Genomic DNA, 27692 nt, shown 5'->3' with positions numbered 1-27692 from the left:
AATTACGATCTGTCTCTAATAATGATATGTTCCTAGACCAAATACATATTTTTTATAAAAAATCTTTTAATTATTCTGCAACCAAGATAGTACGGAATAATTTACCATTCACAATAAAAAAATGTTGTAATGTGGAATTATTCAAAAAAACATTCGATGCAAGTCGAATAATTTGTTTTCTTTCTAATATGGTTAGAACATGAAATATTAATCAAAATTTTATCAATTATTGCCATTTGTATGTTTGAATGATTGAATTGTGCATATACTTAGTCTAGTACTATGTATTGTATTTTAATGTTATGAATATTTACTGTATAAGTGTATTTTGTTTGAGGGCCTCAATGAAAATTAGACTAGTTATAATTGAGTTACTCCTTAAAATAAAGAATTTTATAATTATTATTATATTAAACCATAGTAATCTTTATCTCAAAATTTCAATACTGATAAACGATTGAACTGTTTAAAACATAACTAGTTACTTGTATCTCTTCCCAAGGCAATTATTTTCTCCAGAAAACAACTAAGTTTCTTTTAAAAAAAGCAAACCGTAAACCCGAGACTATTGACTGTTCCCCAAAAAAATGTTTGCTGAGTTTGTGTTTGCTTTTGATTTAAAATTATTGACTGTAAATAGATGATGTCAAAACAAATTCATTGAAAATATGTAAGGGTGTGTAGATTCTTGCACAGGTCAACTGAAAGCAATGTTGGACAGCTGTGAAAAGAAAAGTATATATATACTGCTTCTATTTAAACAAAATTTCGAAAAAGAATTTTTTATACTTTAGCCAACACCCATGTGTTGAATCACTCATGTAGTGTTCTACTAAATGATGTTAACTTACATGTAGGTGACAGGATCAGGATGATTAAAATAATCACATGGTATAAATCAAAGGTCGGTGAAGGTATTTATTTTTTTAGATACTCACTGATATCTGCAAATTACTTTTTCTTATTGCAGTACATATTTAGAACATTCGAGTACGAAATTGTATACAGCCTTCTCAGATTTACATGAATACATTTGACAAATAGGATACTCGCTCACATTAATTTTATACAAAATTTGATTCACATGTAGACAGCTTGTTCATGCTAGCAATCTTAGCCTTAAAGACTTAATGATCGAGCAAGTATGACGGATAATACTGCCTACCAGCTTCGAATTATGAATAGAGAATGCATTTTGACTTGCTTTTAGTTCTTGTTTCTTGATATTTCCCTAAAAAAGTCTAAATGTCCTAGTATTTCAGCTAACATTCAAATGATAAAAATGAACCAGACCAACTTTATTACATGTTCAGTAGTCAAATTATATGCCATTTGGTTTCTGATAATGAGTTTAATTCATTTGCAATATATTATACCACATCATGTTATTTTTATATTGGCCCTATTTTAAGTTACCTTGGAAATCGGTGTTTTTGTTTCCACTTTTTTCTCCAAAAAATCATTTACATTACAGACGAAAAACAATATGTATCAAAATGCTTCCATATCAATTGGTAATTGGTGATAATGGATGTGTTGTATAAATGCATGGCATAAAATACCTACACAAACTGAGCAAAACCAATAAACAAAGAAACATATCTGATATTTACGTCAAAGTCACAGTGACGACTACATTTTTGTTTGAAAGTATGTTTAAGAAATAATTCATGGGGGCTTGAATATATCGTTATTTTACCACGGGTTGGCCCTTTATGACAAATATTTTACCCTGAGCGATAGCGAGGGGTAAAATATCGGCATAAAGGGACAACCCGTGGTAAAATCTAGATATATTCAAGCCCCCATGAATTATTTCGATTCTAATAGGACAAATACGGCAATTGTTTTGGATCGAAGCCTCTAGGTGATGGCCATTATTTGCCGTTCCCATAAATTAACGCACTTTTAGATTGGCGTAAAAGAACGGAGCAAATAACATAAGTGACATGCTAAAACTATTCACAAAACTTCATTAGATTGATTTGGATGAATTTTAATGATTATTTACTTATATGTCTTCTATGTATATAAAAAGTGGGCTTATACCACATTTTAGCATCGTATGTTTACGTTTCCTTGTTGTGATGATTTACGGTATCAGAGGCGTGTATTTTCCCGGAAAATTATTAAATTATTACGTCATCATATTATGACGTCGTGTACTTCATTCATAAACAATCATATGACGTGGGAGTACAATCGCAACAGCCCAACAAATATATTCATATTTTACCACGGGTGTGTACTCAAAGCGTTTGAAGGACGTCATGTTAGAATATAAACTTAAATCAGTAGATTGAATTCACGTGTTTTTGTTGTTGGTTCTAATACTGTAAATTTATAGTTTTTACTTTTAATGTATTTTGGATAACGTGAAAACTTACTAGTTTTTTTTTTCCTTTTCGTTCTTCTTCGTTTTGTTCTTTAAATGCCAGCATTGAGTTTGTCAATATAACTATAATTCATTGTCCTTAAATATTTTCTTCTACATCTCTGCTTTCGTTGACGAAGTATAGAAGTCATGTGGCGGAAATCATCGTAAAACGCATTAGATCCATTCTTTTAGTTTGTATATGTGTAACACAATTCACCAGTTTCTTTAATATCCATTTCCTAAACCGATTTTTTTTTATAGCTATTCAATCAAAGGATTTACCTTTGTTTCACTTTCAATGTTGACATTTTTTTCCTTTTAATAACAGACCACGAACCATTTATCCGTTATCCATCTCTAACTTATGGGTTAGATTGAAGTGAGTTGCAAGTGAATAATTCATCATCAATGTTTCTTAGCTTATTCTGACAAAATTGCACCATACTGGCTACTAAAAGCGCTTTTTTTTCCGCTATTTCATTTTCATTAATGATGAAACAAAAAGAATCATGATTTAACGTTTTAATATATCTCGTAGCTAGTGCCCGTTCATGGAAAAGTTATTGTTTTTATAGTTGAACTATTATTGTATAAAGTCATTGTATAGACTACTCGGCCTTCAAATTCCCCCAGGTAGTGAATTGTTAATCTGGTTTCCTAAGACAACAACCTACCTGATTAATTACATAAATACAATTTCACTTCATTTTATCATCTATCTCTCCAACTTTCCTTGTGTAATAGAGATCAATGCTATTGACAATAAATAACGTAGTTTCTGTTATAATTTTTGCATTAGGTTTGTGTACTCGTTTTCCTATCTCTGAGATTATTTAAACGATTAAATTAACACCGAGGTAAGTGCAGTTGTCCTCGAATTTGAAAGATTAAGATTCAAATAAATATTTGTTTATTGTATCTCATGTTTATGTTTCATTAAACTATATGAAAACCTATCTGAAATACAATATTTGGTCCTGTTTTTAACAATTTAGCTAAAACAATACAGTCTCTTATATGAAAGTCGGTTACTCTATTAAAACCCTTCAATACGCAGAGTTTAATTTCAATTATAGTAGATATTAACAGTTCTATTATACTTGCACAAGTGAATGTAACGGCGTATATCTTTGTTCAACAGTCAGATAACAAGAGGTAGCATAGCAAAAACCACAAGTATTGTCTACCGTAGCCAACATACAAAGGGCAGTTTAAAAACAACACTTCGTAAAAAGACTGAAAAATGAGCAACATGGAATTACTACCACATCTGTAATTTTCATAAGTTGCTGATCAAATAGTATTATCCGTTTTGCAACTCATACTTTTTATGCTACATATACCATACTTTTGTTTTAATTCACCTATTATGCTCATAAGGCAATGAATTACTTCTATGTTAATTGTACTACTAATTTCTACATTATGCTTAAACCTATCAACGATCTAAACAAACAACCACGCCTCAATGATAAACAAACTCATATGTGATTGTTCTTATGTCCGAGAACTTAGTTTTTTTCATTCTGTAATTAAACTCAATGGAAATTTAAAAAACGGGGGAAGTCCATAAAATCACTCAAATTAAACCCTGGACAATATCAACCAATAAAAGAAATGGAAACAACTTTATTATTCCTGATTTAATACACGCATTTCCCGAAGCAAGTGCTGGCTAAACCTCTTACTTGTATGCCAGTTCTTTTAAATATAGTTTTGTATAATATAAAGAATAGCTAAATCATAATCATTCTTTTACTAATTTAGTTTTGCCATTAAAATTTATCTAATGACTACTCCCCTGTAAAAGAAACTAGAGGTTTATGCCAATGAACTGTCGATATCGGCCATGTAATACACGACTTTGACTTAAACGGAAACTTTAAATGTTGTTTGAATATTGTGTTATCTATTAAAGAAATGTTAACAAGAGTTTAACAGGATAGATTATTCAGTTAATTCCAAAATTGTATGCTGGAAAACAGTTGTTAAAATATGTCTGTATAATAAGGATAAATTAATCAAATTATAAAACAATTTTACTGTAAGAAGAGAAGAAGACCCTCTTTGTTAAGATGGTAAACACGAGCTGAAAAATACTTCGACAAGAGATCCTACTTCATGCATGAATAATGTAGGATAGTATGATTTAATATCCATTTAAAAAAATGTTATCTGAGGTCGTTTAGTACAGAGACAGATATGAGAATTTTTTTTTTTTTTTATCTATTTGATCTTTTTTTGTTCATGTAATACATTTATCATTGAGGAAGTGCTTGTAATGCATATATTTTTATCGTACAATTTACTATTATTATTATGTACCGTTTGATAGTTCACTGAGCAAGATTAAAAAGTCGACCGGCTGATACCTAAAAAAAGATATTACCTAAATATTTATTTGTTTATTTATTTATTTTGGCCATCAATTTATATGATGCCTACTCCCCTGTAAAAGAAACTAGAGGTTTATGCCACAGAACTGTCAATATCGGTCGTCAAGTTATACACAACTATGAACTATACAGAAACTTCAAAAATTGTTTAAAAATCGTGATATCCAAAGAATTAAACAGGAAAGACTATTCAATAAAGAGTTTTCTGTGCTGTGTTTTGTGTTCTGCTTTGTCAATAATTCGGTCTTTTGATTGCCATTGCTTTGTCAGTTTATTTTCGACTTATGAGTTTTTATGTCCCTTTGGTATCTTTCGCTTCATTTTTGCTAATGCTGTTTCATGCATACACAATTCTTTGGAAGGAAAAAGGGCAATTTCAACGGCTTTCGTGTTAACAAGCAAAAGTTACTAGGTCACCACATGTTTAAAAAAAGAAGCAAAAACAATAAATGATTTTGTTTCAGAAATTTATTTTTATGCAAAGAAATGAAGGATTAATTGCCTTCAACTTTGTTACTTCGAAAGGACTACATGTAACTACGTTTTTGCTATATTTCAACATGGAACCCGATGTCACGATGCACTTCCCTCTGGTATCTCTCTTTTTCAGAGGACATTTGTTTTAAAACACTCATGTGTTTGTCGTCCTTTCCAGTAATAGCTATTTAATAAGTTACTGCCAAGTTTGGTAGTATTCATGTTTAATAGTTTTAGAAAATATTGTATGAATGATGAAAAGGAGATTCTTAGATAAAAAAAATCCATCTTGTGTTCTTTTTGCCCCATGCAATACATTTTTTTCTCAAAATTCGCTTTATATGCTAATCAATGATAATTTTATGGTAAATAAAGGCAACAGTAGTATACCGCTGTTCGAAAGTCATAAATCGATTGAGAGAAAACAAATCCGGGCTACAAAATAAAACCGAGGGAAACAAACACATCAATTATAAGATGAAAACAACGAAGCAACAGAAACACTGAGGTGAATAAAAAACAAACGACAATGCAACACACATAGAAACGAACTATAAGATGACAACTGCCATTTTGCTGACTTGGTACAGGTTATTTTAAGAACAAAATGATGGGTTGAACCTGGTTTTGTTGCTAACCAAACCTCGCACTTTTATGGCAATGTTAAATATATCACTAAAATGACACGATTACATGACAGGAATACAGTACAAATAAAATGCCAGAACTTAAAGGACAGAGAAATACACAAATAAACAATACAATGATATTTTCGACATGCTAACCACAGAATCAAAACGAACATGTAAAACAACATAGGACAGCACACAAAACAGCACAACAGAACCACGAACTGTCTTTCATACGAGTTGATCAACGCCACAAAAGTGACGTCACAGGTAAATTTCTAAAATTGTTGATACTGTTCAAGATCAGGTTTGTAACTTTGTCATTTGATGTATTTAATAACAATTACAAGAATACTCATATAGAATTGTGTTAGTAATTAGATAATTGTATTATCTAGCTATGGCGTTTTTTTTGTCTAAATCAAACTGTAAAACAAATAAATCGTGGACATATAGTTGCTTTAAACTAAAATCTTAGAAATGCACTGAGTGATTAATTATCTTTCTTTTACAAACGAATAGTAAATAAATAAAAATTGGAATAGGGCATGTTCGGTACTTAAAGACCAGACGACGTAAATGGTAAATCCCAATCTAAGACGTGGTAAAGATGTCCTAAGTTAGTTTAGACATAGACACTTCGTATGAATCAAACAATTCGTGAAGTCCATATAGTGTGAACATGAACGAGCATAACGTATCAACTGAGATTTTTAAACACCTCAGAGGCAGAGGGTATGTTCCTGCTGAGAAATGGGAAATTGATAATTGGGAAGTTGAAATCGTCCCGTTTGTCATAGATATTTTAGTGTGAAGTCGTCCATCTGTATCAATATTGAGGAAAAGATCAAGGTATGAAGCAGTCCTTCTAGTATCAGTAGTATCCTTTATTTCAAGTTCACTGGGATATAGGAGATGTAAGTATTGGCTGAAATATGGGTTATTCAGTGATAGGACATCATCAATATATCTGAAAGTAAAGGTAAAGAATTTTTGCAAGGTGCTTTTTCTTTTTGTCTTTTAGAAGGTTCTGGATAAATTCAACTTCAAACAAATCAGCCAGAAGAGGTGCACAATAAGTTCCCATTGGAATACCGACTGTCTGTTGAAATATCAATCCTCCAAACTCAACAAATATATTGGCGATCAAAAGTCCAGCATTTTGATAATAGCATCTTCAGTATTTTTTCTGGTAGATTCAGTGTGGTTTTTCACAAAACAAGAATAATTATAATCCAAAATAAGAATAATTATAATCCAAAACAAAAAATTTGTATGTACGATTCCCATTTTTATAGAAAAAACTCTGTTTAATGAGATGGTGAAGTCGATCTTTCAATTGAGCATGATGAATAGTAGTGTAAAGCGTAGAAAAATCAAAAGTATTAAATGTTGCTGCAAAATTGCAGAGATTGTGATCCAAGATTAAGCAGTAGATCTTTAGAATTTTAGAGAATCCACATCTGGTTAACACCACTGGTAGAATATATCTCATCACAATATTTTTGAAGGCCATCTTTTACTGTAGAAATAATAGTAGTCAGTACTTTAGAAATATGTTTAGTCAGACATTTTGATGGAGGCTTTATCTACTAGAACAACGACATATTTGTCATGCAAAGAGGATAAAGCATCCACAACCTCCGGATTCTTGAAAGGGTTAGAAACCCTTGTGCTCATAGTACATCGTAGTTTCTGAATGTGCTTCTGAATGCATGAGCGAATAGCTTTGATCCATTCAGACAAATTGTCTAGTTCTGGTTCGTCTGATTCGCGCTTTACCCATTTTCTAGCATAGTCCTCAACTGCATCCATCAGTAACATGAAGTTCTTTTTCCAGTTGATGAGTTGGGGGATTCTATATTTTGGTCCCTTGGCTAACAACTCTCTTAGTTCTTCATTGGTAACTATGCCAAGGTCGCCAGTAATTACATGACCTCTTGGACTATAATTGTATTGTGATGATGCACATGAGCAATCCGGAGGTTTGGATTTGACATCTTTGAGTTAAAAGGCCTCTAAAACCCTCTTGTGGTTGAAAATCGTGGATGTGATAGACTTGGTGTAAGAATAAGAAATTACAGGTGTAGCTTTATTTTTGAAGTAATCAGGTATTGTTTTTTTAACAGATTTCTGGTAAAAAAAATATTGCTAATATTAAAAGCATCTAAACCTTTATTGGCGAATTCTACCTTATAAAAATTACGTTTTTCCTCAACACCCACACATTAATGTAAGTGATTTGCTGCAAATGAGTTATTGAAGTGATCCAGCTAAATAAACTTTTACCATAAAAGTTAACTGATACCACGAAGGTTTCTTAAATCTTTACGTACAACTTAAAGGGGCACTAGCTGTCAAATTCATGTTCACCGATTTTAATCAAATTCTCATATTTTATATTTAACAATGTAAAACATTTATCCAAACTATTAAAAGTCTAAAGTTAACAATTAACAGGGCACGGGTATGAAAATACGTAGCTTCGTTTCGTTTGTATTTTAGTCTATACGCCATCTAATTAACTATCGAGTTGACCTCTAAAGTCATCCGATGACCATATAAGCGATGTAAACAACATAAATATAGATATAAATAGATTAAGCAAACTCGTGCTGTTAGATTTTTGTAGGTCTATTTAATTTCATATTACATGTTTTTACATGTAGAAGAACGATTTTTTGTTGATCGAATCAGTCAATCAAATGATTTACCTTTGTTTCACTTTCAATGTTGACATTTTTCCCTTTTAATAACTTTACACATACAATTCACGTGTTATCCATCTCAAGCTAAGGGGTTACATTGAAGTTCACATGAATACGGATTCAATGAGGTCGAATTATTCACTTGCAAGTGAATAATTCATAATCAATGTTTTAGCTTATCATTACAAAATTGAACCATACTGGCTGCTAAAAGCGAATTATTATTTCACTATTTCACTAATGATTGAACAAAAAAAATAACATTTTTAGATTTTTTGTATATCTCGTAACTAATGCGCCTGTAAGATACCGGCATGTCCAAATATGGGGACACAGTATGGCTTTTTTCCATTGTATTGTTTCTTGGTAATGCTTTTAAACCCATCTGTTTTAATATAAATGTATATTTTATTAACGATTTACCTAGGTTAGATGTACTTTTCTGGCCAAATATAGACTACTGGGAGAAAGAGTATGAAAAACACTGGTTATGTCTTGTCCTGCCTTCAAATATAATAGATTATGCATGGTATAACCCTAGTGCAAACAATGTCATCTTATATTTTGAGACTTAATCTCGAACTATTCCATTTTATAATTTTTCATTGAAGTGGCACAAAAAAAAATAAAAAAATAAAATAAAGAAAAGCAAATACATGGCATAACTAGCACGTGCTGTTTAAATAACTAGGGTTCGTCAGTCTGACTTTGAGATGAAGAAAACAATAAAAGCGCTGTTATTTAGCTTTTTGTGTTTTTGATATGTTTGTATTGATTTAGTTACATAGATGGATGCCCCGTATCCATTCTTTTCTTTTCTATCAATACAATAATTGATTTTCCGCAATTATATAATATAGTCTCTATCAAATTTGCATTTTCCATGTTAATTGTTAATAATTCATATGTCTATATGCCTTTTTGAGTTACTTTGTTATATATTTGTTTTTATAGTGATTAAGATTATAACACAATATTGCCTTTTTACCCAATCTTTAACATTTTTAAGTTTTATTTCTCTTTGTTTTTGCACACATCGTTGTCCGTATAAGGTAATTTAATGCTACTGTCATACAAGTGAGGGGTTTAAGTAGCTAAAAAACAGGTTTCATCTATCATTTTCTACATAAGAAAATGTCTGTTCCAAATCAGGGATATGACAGTTGTTATCCATTCGTTTGATTTGTTTGATGTGTATGAGCTTTTGATTTTACCATTTGATAACGGACTTTCCGTTCTGAATTTTCCTCGGTGCTCGGTGTTTTTTTTTTGTTTTTTTTACTTTTTGAGTTATGATGGATATATACGAATACTATAATCTGGTCATTGCATTGCAGATGTGTCATTGTGACATATTTGACCATTAATGACCATTTTGCAACATAGTTTTTTCAAGTCTCATGTCGAAAGTACATTTAATAATTTTTTTTTGCATAAAACATACAGTTAAGATATTTCTCTAGGTGAGAACTTTATACAGTGACATACTTGAATTGCCGACGAGAAAACAAACTCTTATATATTAATATAGTCAATGATCAGAAATCAGAATACTAAAATTATTCATATATCAATTTCGTATATACACATTAACTCACATTTAGGGCCTAATCGAAATTATATTCGCTGCATTCAATATTTAAGTATCATAATAAGGATTGTCTGGCGTCCGTGTTTAATTTGTTAAGTGAATCTTGAACGATTTTCCTTAGTTTTTTTTTAATAGTATCTATAGTATAGCTACTTATATATGGATTAGGAAAATTAAGCAATTTAATTGTTCGGTATCAGTTTTCCTTTATTAAAATTCCTCTAAAGTTTTAAAAGAAATCTTGAACTCTTACTGATTGTCGACAGATATTTGTGTCCAAAATTTTTTTTTTATATTATTTGAAAGATTTTGAATACATCGTTAAATTGAAATTTTGCGGGTCAAACTCGGATCTTATTATACCTCCTCCTAAGTCGGAACTTTTCGGACTATGCAATACGTTGCTGATTTATTACAGGTTTGCAAATGTATCGTCTGCATGTAGTCATAAATGCGCGATTTGGGATCGAATACATAAAGAAAATAGTTAAATCAATACAAGGTCAACTTTGACTGAGGGAGTTTCAAGATTAGTGTCTGTATAATTTCTCATTTCTAAATGGATTATAATTCAAGAAAGGTTTGTTATCAATCATGTCAGAGTATTGGCTACTGAGCTGATGATACCCTCGGTGACTGATAGTCCATGTTAAATTAACATTTTAGAAATGTCCATTCAGAGTTAATTTTCGCGCAAATGGTAATTTTATGACAAAGGTCGGTTAGTGATACCCTTATCCTGGAATCCCCTATCAATTTCCACAACTTTGAAATTGATATGAGCATAAGTTATTCCTATCTCGCATGTATCGTCGGGATTCGCATACATTGGAGACATTATTTCAGATCTGGTCAGTTATATTTCTATTTCAGTGAAAGTGAATCAATGACAAAATCAATAAAAAAAAACACTTTAACACTTATTTTTTCTAGACTTAAAAGAATTTAACTGGTTCCCGAAACTGCAGATATAGTCACTATAAAAAATTAAAATGTCTATGACATGAGTAAATCGTAAAAGTAGTTCTCAAGGACTCATATTACGGTATGACTGACGTCTGCCACAAAAGAGGTTGCTGACCATTGATCAGTGAAACTATCAAGAATGACAATATATTGAACGTACTTTAGCAGGTCAATACTTATTATAAAAACTTACGATGTGATAGAGACTATCGATGAAGCGACACGCTTAATCATTCTTAAACAATATAACCAAATGATATGTATAACACAATGTGCACTAATACTAGCAGATGGTCCGAGACCACAATTGTCGTCCCTTGATTTTCGTTGTTCTTTCGTTGTTCACGAATATAGTCCCTAGTGTTAACAGTGGGTTACTTGCCAATGATTTTTATACCCCTTCCAAATTTATTTCTCCATGTTTAATGCCTCAAATTGTAAGTAGGGGGGTGAAATTACACTGTAAAAAAATTTGGGTCCAGAATTTTACAGGAAAGGAGTGGTTCGGTCCAGCTGAAAAAGGTTAAAAATTAGCACTTCGGAAGCTGTCAAAAGATTTCAAGACACCCTAAACACAAAATTGTCCATATTTTGAGTTTGAGGCGATGAAGTTTTCTATAATTTTGATATAATTTGTCCCAAAAGTAGTACAACACACTGTAAAAATTTCATTGAGAAAGCGCAGGTGGGATTTTTTTAATTTTCATTTATGTTCTAAAAGAAATGCACTACGAATTAATTGTGTTCTCGGACCAGATAATGAATATCTAATGTGGATCAGGGTTTGCTTACCCTTCTAAAACACCCCGCCGGTTTTTACTAGGGCTCGTGTTGTAAAGTCTTTAGTTTTTTTCTGTGTTGTGTTATGAAGAGGATTTCTGTTTAAGTCGTTTTTTGCTTCTTTTTGACATGGCTTTTGTCGGTTTGTATCATCGTATCGTTTTGTGAGTTTAATTATCAATTTGAAATTTTCTGTCTGTCTCTTTTTTCTTTTTCTTTTATAGAAGTAGACTTTTAGAAAGCATGAATAAACCACTTGTGATCTTAACAGCTTTTAAAAGACTGCACAATAAATTATTATGAAAAATATATTAGACACTGCAACTGCAGGACATTGATTGTTCTGACAATTTTCTTGTTTGTAGTTATTCCAAAAAAGTAAAACAAACCACTGTTTGTGTACCAAATCTTCATATCAAGATCATGTATATAATATATAACTCTGATTTCGTTATACTCCATTTATGAAGTATAAAATCAGAGTTATATTTTTTAATAAGAGTTGTATAGTTTTTGCCATTGTTTTATCGGCCCTTCTTCCGGTCTTGATCTTTGATTGCTATCTTGGAATTACTTCTTTATCCACCACAATAGTAAGGTCATTCAATAAACTTTATGTCGTATATTTTTTAATAGCGGTTACATTATTTGAGAACAAAACAATAAATAAATAAAAATGCCGGTATTAAATATCTATTCACGTTCATATTTCTATGAAGATAAGGACTTTAGTATAGCTTAAATCTTTTATTAACAGTCTAAATGCAAAGATTCGTGTGTCCAACATTCCCTAGGTGAAATTGGCCGTTCATCTTCATCCACTGATAGATTCGAAGTATGTACTTTTTCGCCATGCTTTGATTTGGCTAGGGAGAAAGAACAGCCAACGGGAGGCGGTGAGCTTATTCCCAGGCTGATTGTGTCAAATTCAAATCCATCATTACTAAAGTAGCTACTTTGCATAGTTGTTCTAAAAAAAACAAATTATACAAAAGTTAATGATGTACATTATTAATTCAGTATATAAAAATTAAGATATTGACTGAGGTATCTTTGTTTGGTTTTTTTAATTTTCATCTGGTTCAAACGAGATAAAATGTTTCGAGGGTTAACATATAAAATATGTTGGAGCTACAAGTTGTATACTAGTAGTGTTACTTTGATAATTACAGACAACTTGAAATAATGGAATACGTTACAGCATATCAATTAATATCTTTATCAACAAAATATTGTCGGGGTGTAGACCATTGGTTTTATCTTTTCTACTACTAATCAGTTTTCACACTTTTTGACATTTTCTACACATATTGTTTTAACCGGAAGGTGATTATGTAATACCATGTAATACTCTCAGAATGATATCAGGTCTTTAAAGTTTTGGATTGTAAATTATTTGTGGTTCGAGCATTGCTGTAGAAACATATATTGGCAATACGCACATAATGTGTCGAATACGCGGTACCGATTATGTTATTTCTACATAACAGAATTTTACTAAATTTAAAAGGTGTAATACTGCCTTATTTTTTTAATGAATAGAATCAGGGCAAACAGTTATAGATTCATCATAACATTCATTATCTTCGGATGAAATAGATTTTTTTTTTAACCGGCACCGCATCAACTAAAAACGGATCTATACTGGATAAGCCTTAATTGGTTTCATTCTAAATTCCGACATCAATATTGACTGTTATCAAAGGTAACAGGATTGTAATATGATACGTCAGACGCGCGTTTCGTCAACATCAGACTCATCAGTGAAGCCAAACAAGTACAAACTGTACCTTACATGGCTGCGCTTATCTATATCGTCAGCAATTGTGTACCAAGCGAGATTTTGCAGTTGTTTTTTACTTGTTCCGTACTTATTTTTGGCAAAATCTTTTGGTTTATCTATGCTCTTCACAAATTTACTTCATTTTGATTTTAACTTGTTTTATTCTACCGTCACAGTGAGTCTGAAGACAAAATACGAGTATGATGTACACCTTTGAAAGCGTGGTATATATGATTAATGTATGATTATAATCGATTTGATACTTACATTGTGTTAGGTTCTAATCGAGGTTTGCCCAATTTATCACAGTCACCTTTCAGTTTATTGCTTTTATTCTGTTCAAATCCTTTTTTATAGGATTTGAAAATTCTAGAAATAATAGAAAATGAAACATTCTTGATTATTTGAAACTAATGTAGACAAACAGTTACGTGTCATATGCAACTCACTTAATTGACAACAATGATTACCATAAACTGTTCTCTTATGTGATTTCGTTCTTTTACCTGATTTTGGGGATATAGATAAGTAAAAAAAATGTAAAATTATGAATGTATACGCATCCATCTTTTGAATCAACGAAATACTTTATTCTCGACTTATAATGTCGGTTGTTGTCTGCTATATGGTCGGGTTGTTGTCTCTTTGGTACATTCCCCATTTCTATTCTCAATTTTATTATCGAACAAACATAAAAGCATCTTTTTGTCTAGCATGTTCGATTTATGATAATAAAAGAACCAGAAGACATTAGCCGGAGATATGATAAAGTTACAATGTTACTTATTACTGGTAATAAGGTGGTCACCCGATTTTTGTTCTTTTGATACAGATTTAGGAATACATTTAAAAGTATAAATACAAATGGCAATGCTTTGGACGCATGCAATTATATAACGTGTTGTTTTATTTTTTTTTATTATTAATAATTTGACTACATGACGAGTAAAATTTATCCTTAACAGATAGAAAGATCGCGTCATACATTGAATTATGAAAACTCTTTATGATAATGTTCCAACCTTTAAAAATTATTTCTCAACATACAAACTATTTCTGTAAGCTCAGGCTTTAGTTCTAAATGCTGTTTAGATTGGCTTGGCGTTACTTTTTACATTTATTTTGAAGCCAAAAAACTCTAAGTTAAGTACTATGCAAAGCCACCTGTTATAAACGTTGATTTAATTGTTTGTAAATTGATAAATTGTTGGTGGTTTGCCTATGAACACTTTTAATAAATTCTTAATTATGCAACATACCCATTTTGTCTACAAATCACCATAATGACAACCACTATAATAACTAGAATTGGGATACTGATACATACTGCTAAAATTATTGGCACTAAAATAAAATGGTAAATATCATTAACATGAATACCTTTTAATGCTGTTAAACATAACTACAAGAGAAGAATCTTGATGTTTTCTCCCAAAATAATATTCATCGTTATATCTAAGACAATTTGAGTTCCTGTTACCGATCAGTTCTGAAACGGACTTTAATCAAATTAAATGGTGAAAGCCTTAAACTAATATGAACTGTATTTTTTAGGTTTCCAAACGGTATCGATTAAATATATAATATTTAAATGTGATAATCATTTGCCATTAAAATGAACGTTGATATAAGAGTATTCTCCTTCACCAATCCTATATACTTTCCGCACAAACTAAGTATTGCCTATTCATCGTCATTATTCCTCATAATTGGTGTTAGTCTCTTAACATCGATTTAAAAGGAGGGGCGAAAGATGCCTTAGGGACAGTCAAACTCATAGATCGCAAATAAACTGACAAAGCCATGGCTAAAAAAAGAAAAATACGAACAGACAAATGATAGTATACAAGAAACAACATAGATAACTAAAGACTAAGCAACACGAACCCCAACAAGATCTCAGATGCTCCTGAAGGGTAAGCAGATCCTGGTCCACATGTGGCACCCTCCGTGTTGCTCATGTTATTACAAACCTGGTAAATAGTCTAATTCGATCACATTCGGGAAAAGTAAGAAAAAAACACTGGTACAAAATTCACTTACTAAGCATATTTGAATATTTTAACTAGTATATACAAACGGTTATTTCAAGGTACATGTACATCGGAAAAGAAGCATGCAGTAAACATGATCAGTTTTGTTTACGTGGATTCAAAAACAATTGTTCAATTCTTTTTTGAACAGGACAAAAATATATATAAGCAAGAATACTCACACTTATTCTCCTCACTAGATATTGGTGTAGGTACTTAAATATAAAAATGATAAGTTTGATATTTTTAATGAAAAATGAGAAAAGTATAAATATTTAAGACTAACAAATGTATGTCGAATACTGGCATATCTCAAATAACAGAATGTATTCTCTGGTATAATTAACTCCCATTCTTCAATTTTAACACTAAATTGCTCAAGATATTTCACTGTAGATGTTCCGCGTTACATTAATTCATGGAAATATAAAGTCGTTATAACAACTTACACATTAACTGTATTCAATTTATTTCTAATCTAACACGTCGAATAACTTCCAAAGCAAATGTGGCAAAACCCTATAACATGTTTTACATTGTTGTAAAGAAATTTTCAAGAAAAAGGTAAAATACCAAATATACCCTTTTTCTGACAGTCTGACAGTCTAACGCATTTAAAAGCCGTTGGAATAAAATATCCGTCTTGTTTAAATAAATTCTACCAGCGAGATCGAACAAAATTGTCAACGGAATTAGCAAACAAAGAAAGAAAGTTCTTTTTATGTAAAATTAGGGATATAAATTCATTCGGTCATATTTTTATCATACATACCATTACAGTCATCAATATACACAGAGTCCGTTCCTTCAGTTGTCATTCCCTTTGGACACGAAAAACAGAACGTTTGACCTGTTTGATCTTGGTATGTTCCTTTAGCACATGACAGACATCCTTCATTGGAATAGTAATGACCAATGCTACATGGCACTACAATGAAAACTAAAGAATGACAAACTAGAAAAAAAACCTATATATATCAGCTTTCTATTGATGGTTTCTAAGATAAATGTGCAGAAAAAAAAAACAAGTCTGCAAAAACAGTTAATTATTTTGAGACAACAGTTATATCATTATTGTTAGCAAATGCTTTACAATTTGTTATGAATACCTTTGAGACTAAGGGACAATTCAAGGTTGTCTTTTTTAAATATATGTATGGTTCGAAATAGTATGCAAAAATTAATGTATAAAGGATTCATTGAAAATACTTCCGTTTCTGAAAATAGCTATGAGAAATAATTACCGCAATATGCAAGAAAAGGAACTGTTCCGGATGGGCAATTTAAACTGCTGTCTGATGAAGAACTATTCTGTACAATTTTATATATGAGACTATTGTGTGGAAGATCTAACTCGTTTCCGTTTTCCAATTCTTCTAATTCTGTAATGGCGTCTTCCAATCCATAAAAACAGGTCTCAGTTCCATCTAAAGTTTAATTTTTTTCTATCATATTTCAAGAAATATCATACATACTTAATAATTTTTTATTTATTTCAATGATAAATATGTTCATGTCTTTAAGTCGTCATATCGCATGGTTACCCTTTTCTTGGCATTTGTAAAGATTTTGTCAAAATATGAAACCTAAAGACTTAAGTTCATGTCCTTTTTGAAAATGTTACTATTTATGTAATGATGACGATATCAATGTTTGTCTAGGTAATTGTTTCTGTTAATTTGGCTACTTATATGGTATATGACTTACGTGTAGTGGTATCACATGTTAATTTTACTGTAAAACCAACAAAAGTGCTAGTGTCTCGTTTCCTACGTGAACTGTCGCAATTAATAACTTCATTGCTTGAAATGGTACAAATGTTTGATGTCACACTTGTTAATTGCTGAGTAGCTGACTCAATTCTAGCCGTTATTTTGTTTTCGATATCAAGAGAGGATAGCGTATCACATTCCTCCAAGTCGTAATAAGCTGAATGATCAACATGCATCTTGAATGATTGGACAACCTCTGAAATGAAAATAAGTTATTTATAGTATTCCCTGAAAGTCAAAGTGAGGTTATATTTTTTTAATGTTCACACACGCGACAGTAATAAACAAGGGTATTACACCAGGTTCAATCCAACATTTTCTACATTTGAAAAGGCCTGTACCAAGTCAGGAATATGACAGTTGTTGTCTACTCGTTTGATGTGTTTTATCTTTTGATTTTCGCCATTTGATTAGGACTCTCCGTTTTGTATTTTCCTCGGAGTTCAGTATTTTTGTGATTTAACTTTTCAATAGATAACTTTTATAAATTAAACGCTAAACAATTTGACCTGATATTGAACAGACTAATGAACTGACGTGCAGACAAGAACAAATTATGCCTCTCTATCTATCATTTATCTAAAAAATGTGTTAAAAATAAGACTTCATTCAATTCACTTATTACAGTCAGTTTAGAAAATGATTGACCCTAACTGCCGATCTTATTGTAAGAAAAAACAAATATCGTTTGAGGTGAAAGTATCAATTTACTTCTTTGTATGTTCTTCTTATAAAAAGCTTTCTTCTTTGACATAATATCTAGAATACCTGTACAATAAGGTAGTCGACCATATGGATTATTATTCGTCTGAAAGTCCCAGTAATAATATGTTTCGTTTCCACAAACGTATTCGTCCTTCACATCATGGTCAAAGTCAAATCCATCATCACAATCTAACACACATGTGATAGTGTTGCTGTTGTTAACACATGACAAGGTGGAGTTATTCGGTTCAATAAGCTCTGTACATTCTAAAAAATATAAAAAACTTTTTTTGGATAAGTTATCTAAAATGTAAAATAAGTAATAGGCTATAACCGTAAAATCGAAAATAACTATGCACTGCAAGAACCCCGATTTAAATCCTGGTACTTTTGATAACTATTAAAAATAACAGATTAGGACATTTCAATTCTGCAAATAATTTGGACAATTCATATGACGTTTATGTGCCAATAAATATTGGGTCAATGCCAAAGTTTGACCGAAGTTATTAATTGTCTGTTTGATAATTAAATATTACAATTAAATGTTTATTTTTTATTTTTTATTTTAATTTTGTATTATATTTTTATATTTTATATTATACAGCTTATATAATTATAATATGATGGTTCTCTCCTTTCTCTTCATACACTTTTGCAAACTTTTTTAATCCTGTGTTTCTATTTCTAAATATTCTATTTCAGAACATGTATTTACACTTAGACTTAAATGTACTGAAGATAAATGAAATATCAAATATGCATGCATTGAATATAAATGCTCAGTTTTGCATCATCAAAAAGATTAGACAGTACCTCGACAATGTTCCAAGCTGCATAGTTCAATTTCTGTATCTGATCCTTCACATAGTTTTCCTCCATTATCTGGAAGTGGATCTGTGCATGCCCGGCGACGTTGTATTGTTCCATTACCACAACTTACGGAACACTCTGTCCAGTTATCCCAGTCAGACCAACTGCCGTCAACTTGAACCAAAAGTTTTTTTTATTCATTAATAGAGGCAAATTGATCAAGGTAAGTAATCAAAACTGTTACAATACATTTATAAAAGTAAAGTATTTCTGCATAACCTCCTAATTTTGTTAACGCATTATTATTAAACAAGACAATCAATTAATAAATTGTTGTTTATGCATAAAGCATAGATATGAAGGCAGGGTGAATATTTTCGGCTTCAATTCAATAATATAAAGAAAGAAAAAATGGTAAATACAAATGACTACGGTTCTAATTGAATTCAGTTTTCAATTTAATATGCAATATGCTATTATCTTATCATCCCCTCTAAAAAAATCTAGGGAAAAGATAAATTGACAGGGATTTCTTCGAAAATTACTTACCCATTGCAATTTCACATAACTCTCCTGTATACTCATATTCACATGAGCACGAATAATCATTTACTTCATCAATACAAGTTGCATTATTTTGACAGGCATGTGCAACGCAGTCATCAATATTAATATCACAGTTACTGCCCGTAAAACCAATATCACAAGAACAAGTGTATCCTCCTAGATTGTCAGTGCAGCTTCCATTCACACAAGGATTTATTTGACACTCATCATAGTCTGTAAAATTAATTGTAAATTACTGTTTTCACTGATTTCACTAAGGGAACACGCAAAAAATCGTCCTATAGCAGAAACAAAATTACTACAGCATGTGTCCATCGAGTTCAGTTTATATTTAAAAGGTCAAAAAGAAAAAAAAACCAATTAACCTTTGTGGATTTTCATAATCTTTATTTGTGATTATATAGCTTAAAAACCTTTAAGTGGTCTCTATTATTTCTTTTAAAATGAAGTTCTCAAATAATACGTGATTCTTTGAAAGTAGTTTTATATACTTGCCATCACATTTGGAAGGGATGTTAATGTATCCATTTATTAGATTGCTATAAGCAAATTCGTTCCAGTTGACGAATCCGAAAGGCACACCTTCGCTTTCACATTTTGAATACAATTGTTCATTACTTATATACCCTTGCTGGGAAACAATGCTAAACTGGGAAATGGCTCCTATGAAGGCATCTCCTGAAGAAAAAAAAATATGATACAATTATGCTATTCTCTTGGATTATGTGTGTTTCAAAAAGAAGGGTTTTCCAAATGCGAACAATAATTCACAATGCAAAATAGTCAAGTGACCAATTCTGTAAAAAGAAATAATTCACAACGCATTTAACTTTCAGTTGATGACGGGAGAATCAAAGACGAAATAACTGTATTGCGGCCGTCATGAGTATTTTAAACGCGCGTCTGGCGTACTAAATTATAATCCTGGTACCTTTGATAACTATTTACACCACTGGGTCGGTGCCACTGCTGGTGGACGTTTCGTCCCCGAGGGAATCACCATCCCAGTAGTCAACACTTCGGTGTTGACATGAATATCAAATATGTGGTCATTCTTATAAATTTCTTGTTAACAAAACTTAGAATTTTTCGAAAAACTAGGGATTTTCTTACCCCAGGCATAGATTACCTAAGCCGTATTTGGCACAACTTTTTGGAATTTTTGATCCTCAATGCTCTTCAACTTTGTACTTGTTTGGCTTTATAAATATTTTGATATGAGTGTCACTGATGAGTCTTATGTAGACGAAACGCGCGTCTGGCGTACTAAATTAAAATCCTGGTACCTTTGATAACTATATTCAATGATTCATATCGTTAAGTGTTCATTAGTTTTTTTGACTTCTTATCTGTATGATTGTAATTGTATTTACTCATTCCATTGGCAAAATGGATGTCGAGTGGTCAAGATAGTTGAACTATTGTACAACTAGAATTTTGAAACTTAAGTTTGTGAGTTTGAATCATGCAAATGGAAGGTGCGCTCAACTCCAATCTTAATTGAAGACCGTCAGTTTTTCTACCGGAGGTTGGTGGTTCTCTACCAGCACACCAGCTTCCTCAATCAGTTAAAACTGACCATCACAAAGCACGACAATGATGGAAGTGTGTTTAACACCATTCAATCAACCAATAAATCAATAAGAAGAAAGAATTACGACTGGGAATTAACATAAATTATTTGCGTTAAAATGCTTCTAAGTTTCATATCTTTTCTATAACTATTCGAGTTGAAAACGGTCTATTATAAAGACTTCTTAAATTCGATAATTAATTCGATAATATCTCATTTAAATCTTCTTTACTACAAACGAAGTTGAAATGATTGAACCAATTAAGTCGGGTCCAATACAAACTTTAGTCACCTGACGATCTGCTAAATATAAAAACAGAAATCTTTTGACCGCACAGGACTAAAGACATTCTAAATAAAGATTTGTTTGCTTATTTTACTTTTGATATTTAACCTACCTCCTAAAGTAATATTCACATCAACATTTTGAGAAAAATCTATGTTGTTTGTATATACTTTATGCATATCTCCATCCACAAATAAGGAACTCTCATTTCTTCCAATATGTAATGCAATATGATACCATTTTTTTGAAAAGTCGAGACTGTCAAAAGCAGCATGAGTGTTTCTGTCAAAATTTTAAACATAACATTACACAAGTCATGTAATCATGTTTGCGATCGAAATCAACATCTATAATTTTTTTGTTTTGTTTTTTTGTTTCTTATTTTGTTTTATTTTAATTTTTCATGCGAAATCTTCCTGCATTTTACAATTAAATTAAACAACAACATATCAAATTGATTTATACTGGAAATATCAAATTAAGATATATTTGTAAATGTGGGAATGAAAAATTGAGACTTACGTGTTGATAGTAAGTAAACTATATGTCATATCTATGTGGTCAGATGCAGAGGAAACCATACTGAAAAACGTTCCCTGACATTTAATATGGCAATATATATGAAAAGTCACGACAAATGGTGTTTGAAGTGGAATTTCAGTTATTTGCAGCTCCGTGTAAGCAGGTTCTGTGCTGTTTGGAAAAACAACATCATAATCTGAAATAAAAAGTATATCTTAATACATTTAATAGTTATAGCATTTCGAAAGAATCTAGTATTAATACTTACATATAATCCTCTCTGGAACAGTCCTTCAAAAACTTTCAAGATTGAAATTAATTTGTTTGGAATTGAAATATTGTTATATTCCTGTAATAGTTTATAAAGTATCGCTGTTCAACATGCACATAACACTTTTCTTTTCAAACGTTTTGTATTATATTGCACATTTATTTATATTTCTCTACTTTGTTATCGATTAAAAAAAACTGTTTCCTATATGAATTTATTATATATCTGTTCTAGATATAGTGACATATTTTGCTTTTAGTACTTTTAACAACTTGACGCGACTTTTCTTGTTGACTTTTTTTAAATTAAAAAGCTACCAGATTATCTTAACAAAACATAAAAAAAAACTTAAAAAATTAATACAATAAATGTCTGAAGTTTCTAGATTCTTACCAACACAAAAAGATATATTGTCACTTTTTTCCATCAATGTAATACGATTTCCTGGACATTGTTTACATACTGTAGAACCATAGTTGCTCTCGTAAAAACCAACATCACATTCTACACATGGTGGTACACCAGTGAGAGACCAAGTACCAGGTTCACATGCATCTAAAATACAATACATATACATGTAGCATATATGTTCTCTTTTACAACCGCCTATGACAATTAATTACTTTATCACTTAGCAAATAAATTTGAGGGATTTTTAATATTTTTAAATGTATTTTTGTTGTTGTTGAAATCACCTCTCACAATGAGTAATTTAAGTCAACGGCTAAACTTCAATACTAAACTTTTTTTTTTTTTTAAAGCTAACGATTTAGTGTATTAAAAGTATCCCAATGTGCAAATACATTCAGTTATATAATATACCTTCACACTCCGATGCATCGATGGCCCCAATTCTGGCTGTTGTCTGAGTATAGGGACAAGGGATACAGTCATCCTGAGCAGAATGTGGTTGGTAAGAACCTCTGGAGCAAGTACTACAGGTTTTTGAACTGCCGTCATAAAACGTACCAGGTGGACATTGCACTAAAAATAATATTAAAACATTTTTTTTCAAAAATCGGGAAGTTAGAATAACAACGGTTTGAAAAGAGTTTTAAATCATCATGGTTATAACGTTTTAGATAATGTAGCTTTCAAAGATAAAACAAGGTCCACATACGCTTTTATTCATAAAGGCAACAGTAGTTTACCCGTGTTCACAAGTCATTTTCATAAAATGATTGAGAAAAAACAAATTCGGGTTAAACTACATATAAAAAATAGCAGATTTAAACACATTTCGAAGTATACTGTTTTTTTAACTGCTGTAATAAAACGACCCAGGCGAACATTGCACTAAAACATAATGATAAATCATTTAAAAAACAATCGGTCAGTTAGAATGATAACTTTTGGAAAAAAGATTTAAATCATCATGGTGATAACGTTACAGTTAATGTAGCTTTCAAAGATAAAACAAGGCCCACACACTTTTGATTAATATAAAGACAACAATAGTAAACCGGTGTTCAAAAGTCATAAATTGATTGAGAGAAAACAAATCCGGGTTGAACTACATAAAAATTGGCTGATTTCAACACATCTTAAGTAGAATCATATTCAAAACAGTGTAGCTGTGGCTATTGATTGACGACCTTAAATCATTCCATTGACTGGGGCAGATTATGTGAACGTTTGTCTGTAGCGTCCGCTGCTCACTATGTACTTGTTAAAGACACTTGAACTTTGGGGTCACAAAAGGTTCTGAACACCTAAATAAAGTTATTAGAAAAACTTCTCAGGAATAGCACGATGTTTTGATTTATATCAATAACAAAAATCAAAACATAAAGTTATACCTGATTAATGTTTCGAATTATTTTAATATTAAAGGCGTTAAGAACCTTTGGTGTCCCCAAAGTTTAAATTCTATAAGTAAGTAGTGAGCAGTTGTCGTTACAAACACACGTTCACCTAATCTATCCCAGTCAATGGAATAATTTAAGGTCGTCAATCAATGGCCACAGCTACACTGTTTTGAATATGATTCTATACTGCTTAGTAAAACAACACCTTAAAAATTTGGTGCGTCCTTTGTACTGAATTAACCTTCAAGAGAATGCACAAAACCAAAAAACTACAAATGAAAGAGATGTATCAATATTTCAATAGCTATAAAATCAAACAGATCTAAAGGGAGTGGCCAAAAAAAAAACACCTTTACCAGAGGAAGTTTGAACCTTAGTTTTGTGATAATTTCTATGTGTTTATAAAAACCTTCTTTATTATCTACATGTATTATCACCCACGTTTTTTTACGGCTCAATCTTTAGTTTTCTATGTTGTATACTGTTGGTTTTTTTTCTCTTTCTTTTTTGTCATTGCATTGTCATTTTTTTCAACCTATGAGCTTGAATGTCATTTTGCTATCTTTTGCTCACGTCCCTCTTGTATAATATATTGTTTATAAATTATGTCAACTACAATGCATTTACTTGTTGATACCATAGTTAACTAAATATAAACTTTAAACGCACACATTTTAATTCACTAACCACAGGCAACTATAGTACTGAATACAGGAACAGAATTATCAGGACAATCTAGCTCTAAGTTATTTGATGTCATTTCAAGAAGATGAGCATACTGGTCATGTATGACCAGAGTAAAGTTGTCTGATTTCTGTTCTGTCTCTAGAGATTTCACAAATTCCCTATAAGTAAACACTTCTGTTTCATATTGCTGTGATGTAAGTGTACCATTTCCAGACTCAAATGATATATCTGTATTAATAATCATGGTTTCTGTTGATCTTTTCTTTGATGTTGTTGGGCAAATAACCTGTATTCACAAAATAATATCAATGATATGGTATCTGTAGAGCAAGTTGCCTCAAGTATGCAAAAATTAAAACAACGCATTAAAGAACAACTCATGCGTCAGAAGTGCTTTTTGCTGGATTTACCTTGACCAGGAACGCTCAAAGCCGATTATTTGAAAAAGAATGATGTATAAGAACCAAAACAGTATATAAATTATACAATAACAACAAATACATGAAAATGGAAATGTATCCAATGGTTCAAATGTGTATGATTCTTATTTTTCGCCAATATTGCTAAAGTTTAGTTTTTTCTTTGAAAATACATGAAGTCTTGTTTGCAGTTCAAAATACATAAACAAGTATTGCCAAAAGATGTCATTTTGGAAAACTGTTTCAATCAACTCGGTTATTTACAAATGAGAAGGAAAAAAATACAAACATTTTATGTTGTAAACTTGTAATATTTGGTCAATATTAATTAAACGTGAATGAGTTCGAGTTATTTTTTAAATGAAATACCTTCACGTTTCCAATATTGCATTCAGGAGTCATGCACATTTTCTTTACCAGAAATGAATCTGAGTTTGTTATTGAAGTCATATATTTTCCCTTTATTTCTGCCTGAATAGCTGGATCGTTACAGTTTCCCGTGAAATAGAACTCAGCTGCCATGGTAACATATCTACGTCTGGCGTTCGATGTACCTGTGAAAATGAATATTACATTGCATAGTTTATCCAATAATATGTTTTACACGTATATGCTCCATATATGTCCGTCATATTCAGTTACAAAGTCATGTGAAATTATGTCATTTTGAACGAAAATGTTTTAATGAAACTTTAGACAACTATCCATCAAGTGGTTATAAAACCTGGTTTAAATGCCAATTTTCTTTGGAAAACTATATACCTACGACAGTTGTTTTCCATTTTTCTGAATGATAAAATCTAACGTTTGATAGTATCAGAGTTTTACAATTTCATCTTTTTTTCAATTTACATTGGAGTATTTTTGTAATACTTTTGTCACCGTTTCGACTGACAATTTAACATACTAACATGATTTCAATCCGTTTGAAAATATTAAATATTACCTTCTGGGAGGCCGTACTTACTAAAACAGTCCTTCAACCTGTCGTGCTGTGTCCAAATTCCGTTTGCTTGGCAAATCAAGAAATTTGGCAATGAAGCAAGTACAGAATATCCCTGAGAACACAAGGGGTGACAATAGCGTCCACCAACCCACACGTCACATGCTAGAGCTCCATTTTCTGGTGGTACCAGATCTAGACAACCATTTGATACTGAAAATTAAAAGTCATTTCTTTTCAAGTAATTCGGAAACACATAAATAAGCAGACATAATTGACGTGTGTTTATCAGTTTATACAATTTATTAAGTTTGAATATATATGTTAATATCAAATGAAAAAAAAAGATGCATTCCTGTCTTGAGTATCATTGTTGAGATGCATTCTTAAATAAACTGTAAAAATCACATTGTATTTTAGAAAACGACAAAATATTGTGCCTTTTATTAAATGACAGAAACAAAAGATGAAATCTCACGTTCACAGAAAGGCTGGAAATCCATCGCCCATTTTGCATAGGGATCTTCTCCATTTCTTTTGCAGTAGGTGTTTCTTTTGCCGACTAAAACTGAGTTATCTTGACATGTAAAAGCACACTCAGAACCACGCCTCGTTCCGGTAAAGTTCAACTTCATATAAGGCAGTGGATATAGCTTAGGACATCTCAGTTCTGTAAAAAAAAAAAAAAACACCAATATGGAATAAATGTCAATTGTGTTTATATATATGCAGAATAAACATGTGTGATAGTTAATGAAATAATGTAACACTAAGAACAAAATATATTATGTTAACTTAGATCAATGGAATATGAGATGTAAGTAGTTGAATCCTTGTTGGTCACATACAGAAAAAGATGTAATCTATCGCTGAGGATATTAAGTCCAGCGCTTACGATGTAAACACAAGTGATGAATATTAAAAATGTAAAGTTTAACGCTGAAAATTAAATGCTGGAAATGTTATATTAGATTTGAAGAAGCAAACAGTTTAAAATTTGTTGGTAAGGGTGTTCCATTTTTGCCTCAATAAACGTACCGATTTTAGTATAACATTCACTGAAATTCAGTACATAAAGTTATATATTTGAATATTAAAGAAAAAATTACCTATACTTAAACACAACAGATAAAAATCGTTTTATATACAGTGCATTCAACGAGGCCATTTTTTTAGCGCTCAAGTATCAAATTGACTGGATCAGATTACAAATGTAGGTGAATGTTCGACTGTAACGCCCACTTATCACGTCTTACTTATTATAGAACTTTAAACTGAAACAGTGGGATCACCAAAAGTTAATCAAATAATTCAAAAAGCTAATACCCTTGTGTTTTGATAACTATTGCATATTTAGACGTTCTTAACTTGCGTTTTTATAATGTTTCATTTTTATGTTTCTAAATGTGTAACACGTGATTATTTAAATCCACACTGAAAGGCCTCTGAAAGACTGAGTATGCATCTAATCATTGTTATCGATAGCCGACGACAAACAAGTTAAAGGTGAATGATTCAGTATTATTACCAACATAAGTAGTACGGTTGTCTATACTTTAATGGGAATACCTCTAAAATATGACCAA

The 27692-nt window shown here is 31.3% G+C and overlaps 1 protein-coding gene across 1 annotated transcript in view; it reads right to left on the bottom strand.

Annotated features, from left to right (window-relative positions):
• Positions 1 to 12451: 12451 nt before the first annotated feature.
• The window catches only part of LOC134724991 (sushi, von Willebrand factor type A, EGF and pentraxin domain-containing protein 1-like), a 39636-nt gene continuing 24395 nt past the window's right edge, over positions 12452 to 27692 (bottom strand). Inside the window, exons 9-27 of the mRNA XM_063588431.1 lie at positions 26585 to 26776; positions 26131 to 26319; positions 25533 to 25717; positions 24745 to 25030; positions 23072 to 23233; positions 22643 to 22804; positions 21979 to 22174; positions 21569 to 21738; positions 20093 to 20275; positions 19580 to 19810; positions 19034 to 19204; positions 18281 to 18484; positions 17448 to 17708; positions 16985 to 17167; positions 16513 to 16668; positions 15923 to 15955; positions 14967 to 15051; positions 13975 to 14076; positions 12452 to 12894 (exon numbers count right to left, since the gene is read on the bottom strand). Coding sequence (XP_063444501.1) covers positions 12675 to 12894; positions 13975 to 14076; positions 14967 to 15051; positions 15923 to 15955; positions 16513 to 16668; positions 16985 to 17167; positions 17448 to 17708; positions 18281 to 18484; positions 19034 to 19204; positions 19580 to 19810; positions 20093 to 20275; positions 21569 to 21738; positions 21979 to 22174; positions 22643 to 22804; positions 23072 to 23233; positions 24745 to 25030; positions 25533 to 25717; positions 26131 to 26319; positions 26585 to 26776 — 3371 coding nt within the window. The 3' untranslated portion in view covers positions 12452 to 12674. The remainder of the gene's footprint in view (positions 12895 to 13974; positions 14077 to 14966; positions 15052 to 15922; positions 15956 to 16512; positions 16669 to 16984; positions 17168 to 17447; positions 17709 to 18280; positions 18485 to 19033; positions 19205 to 19579; positions 19811 to 20092; positions 20276 to 21568; positions 21739 to 21978; positions 22175 to 22642; positions 22805 to 23071; positions 23234 to 24744; positions 25031 to 25532; positions 25718 to 26130; positions 26320 to 26584; positions 26777 to 27692) is intronic.

Source organism: Mytilus trossulus, chromosome 7 (genome assembly GCF_036588685.1).
Source record: "Mytilus trossulus isolate FHL-02 chromosome 7, PNRI_Mtr1.1.1.hap1, whole genome shotgun sequence".
NCBI lineage: Eukaryota > Metazoa > Mollusca > Bivalvia > Mytilida > Mytilidae > Mytilus > Mytilus trossulus.
Note: the sequence above shows the minus strand (reverse complement) of the source record. Positions and strands in the feature narration are given on the sequence as shown.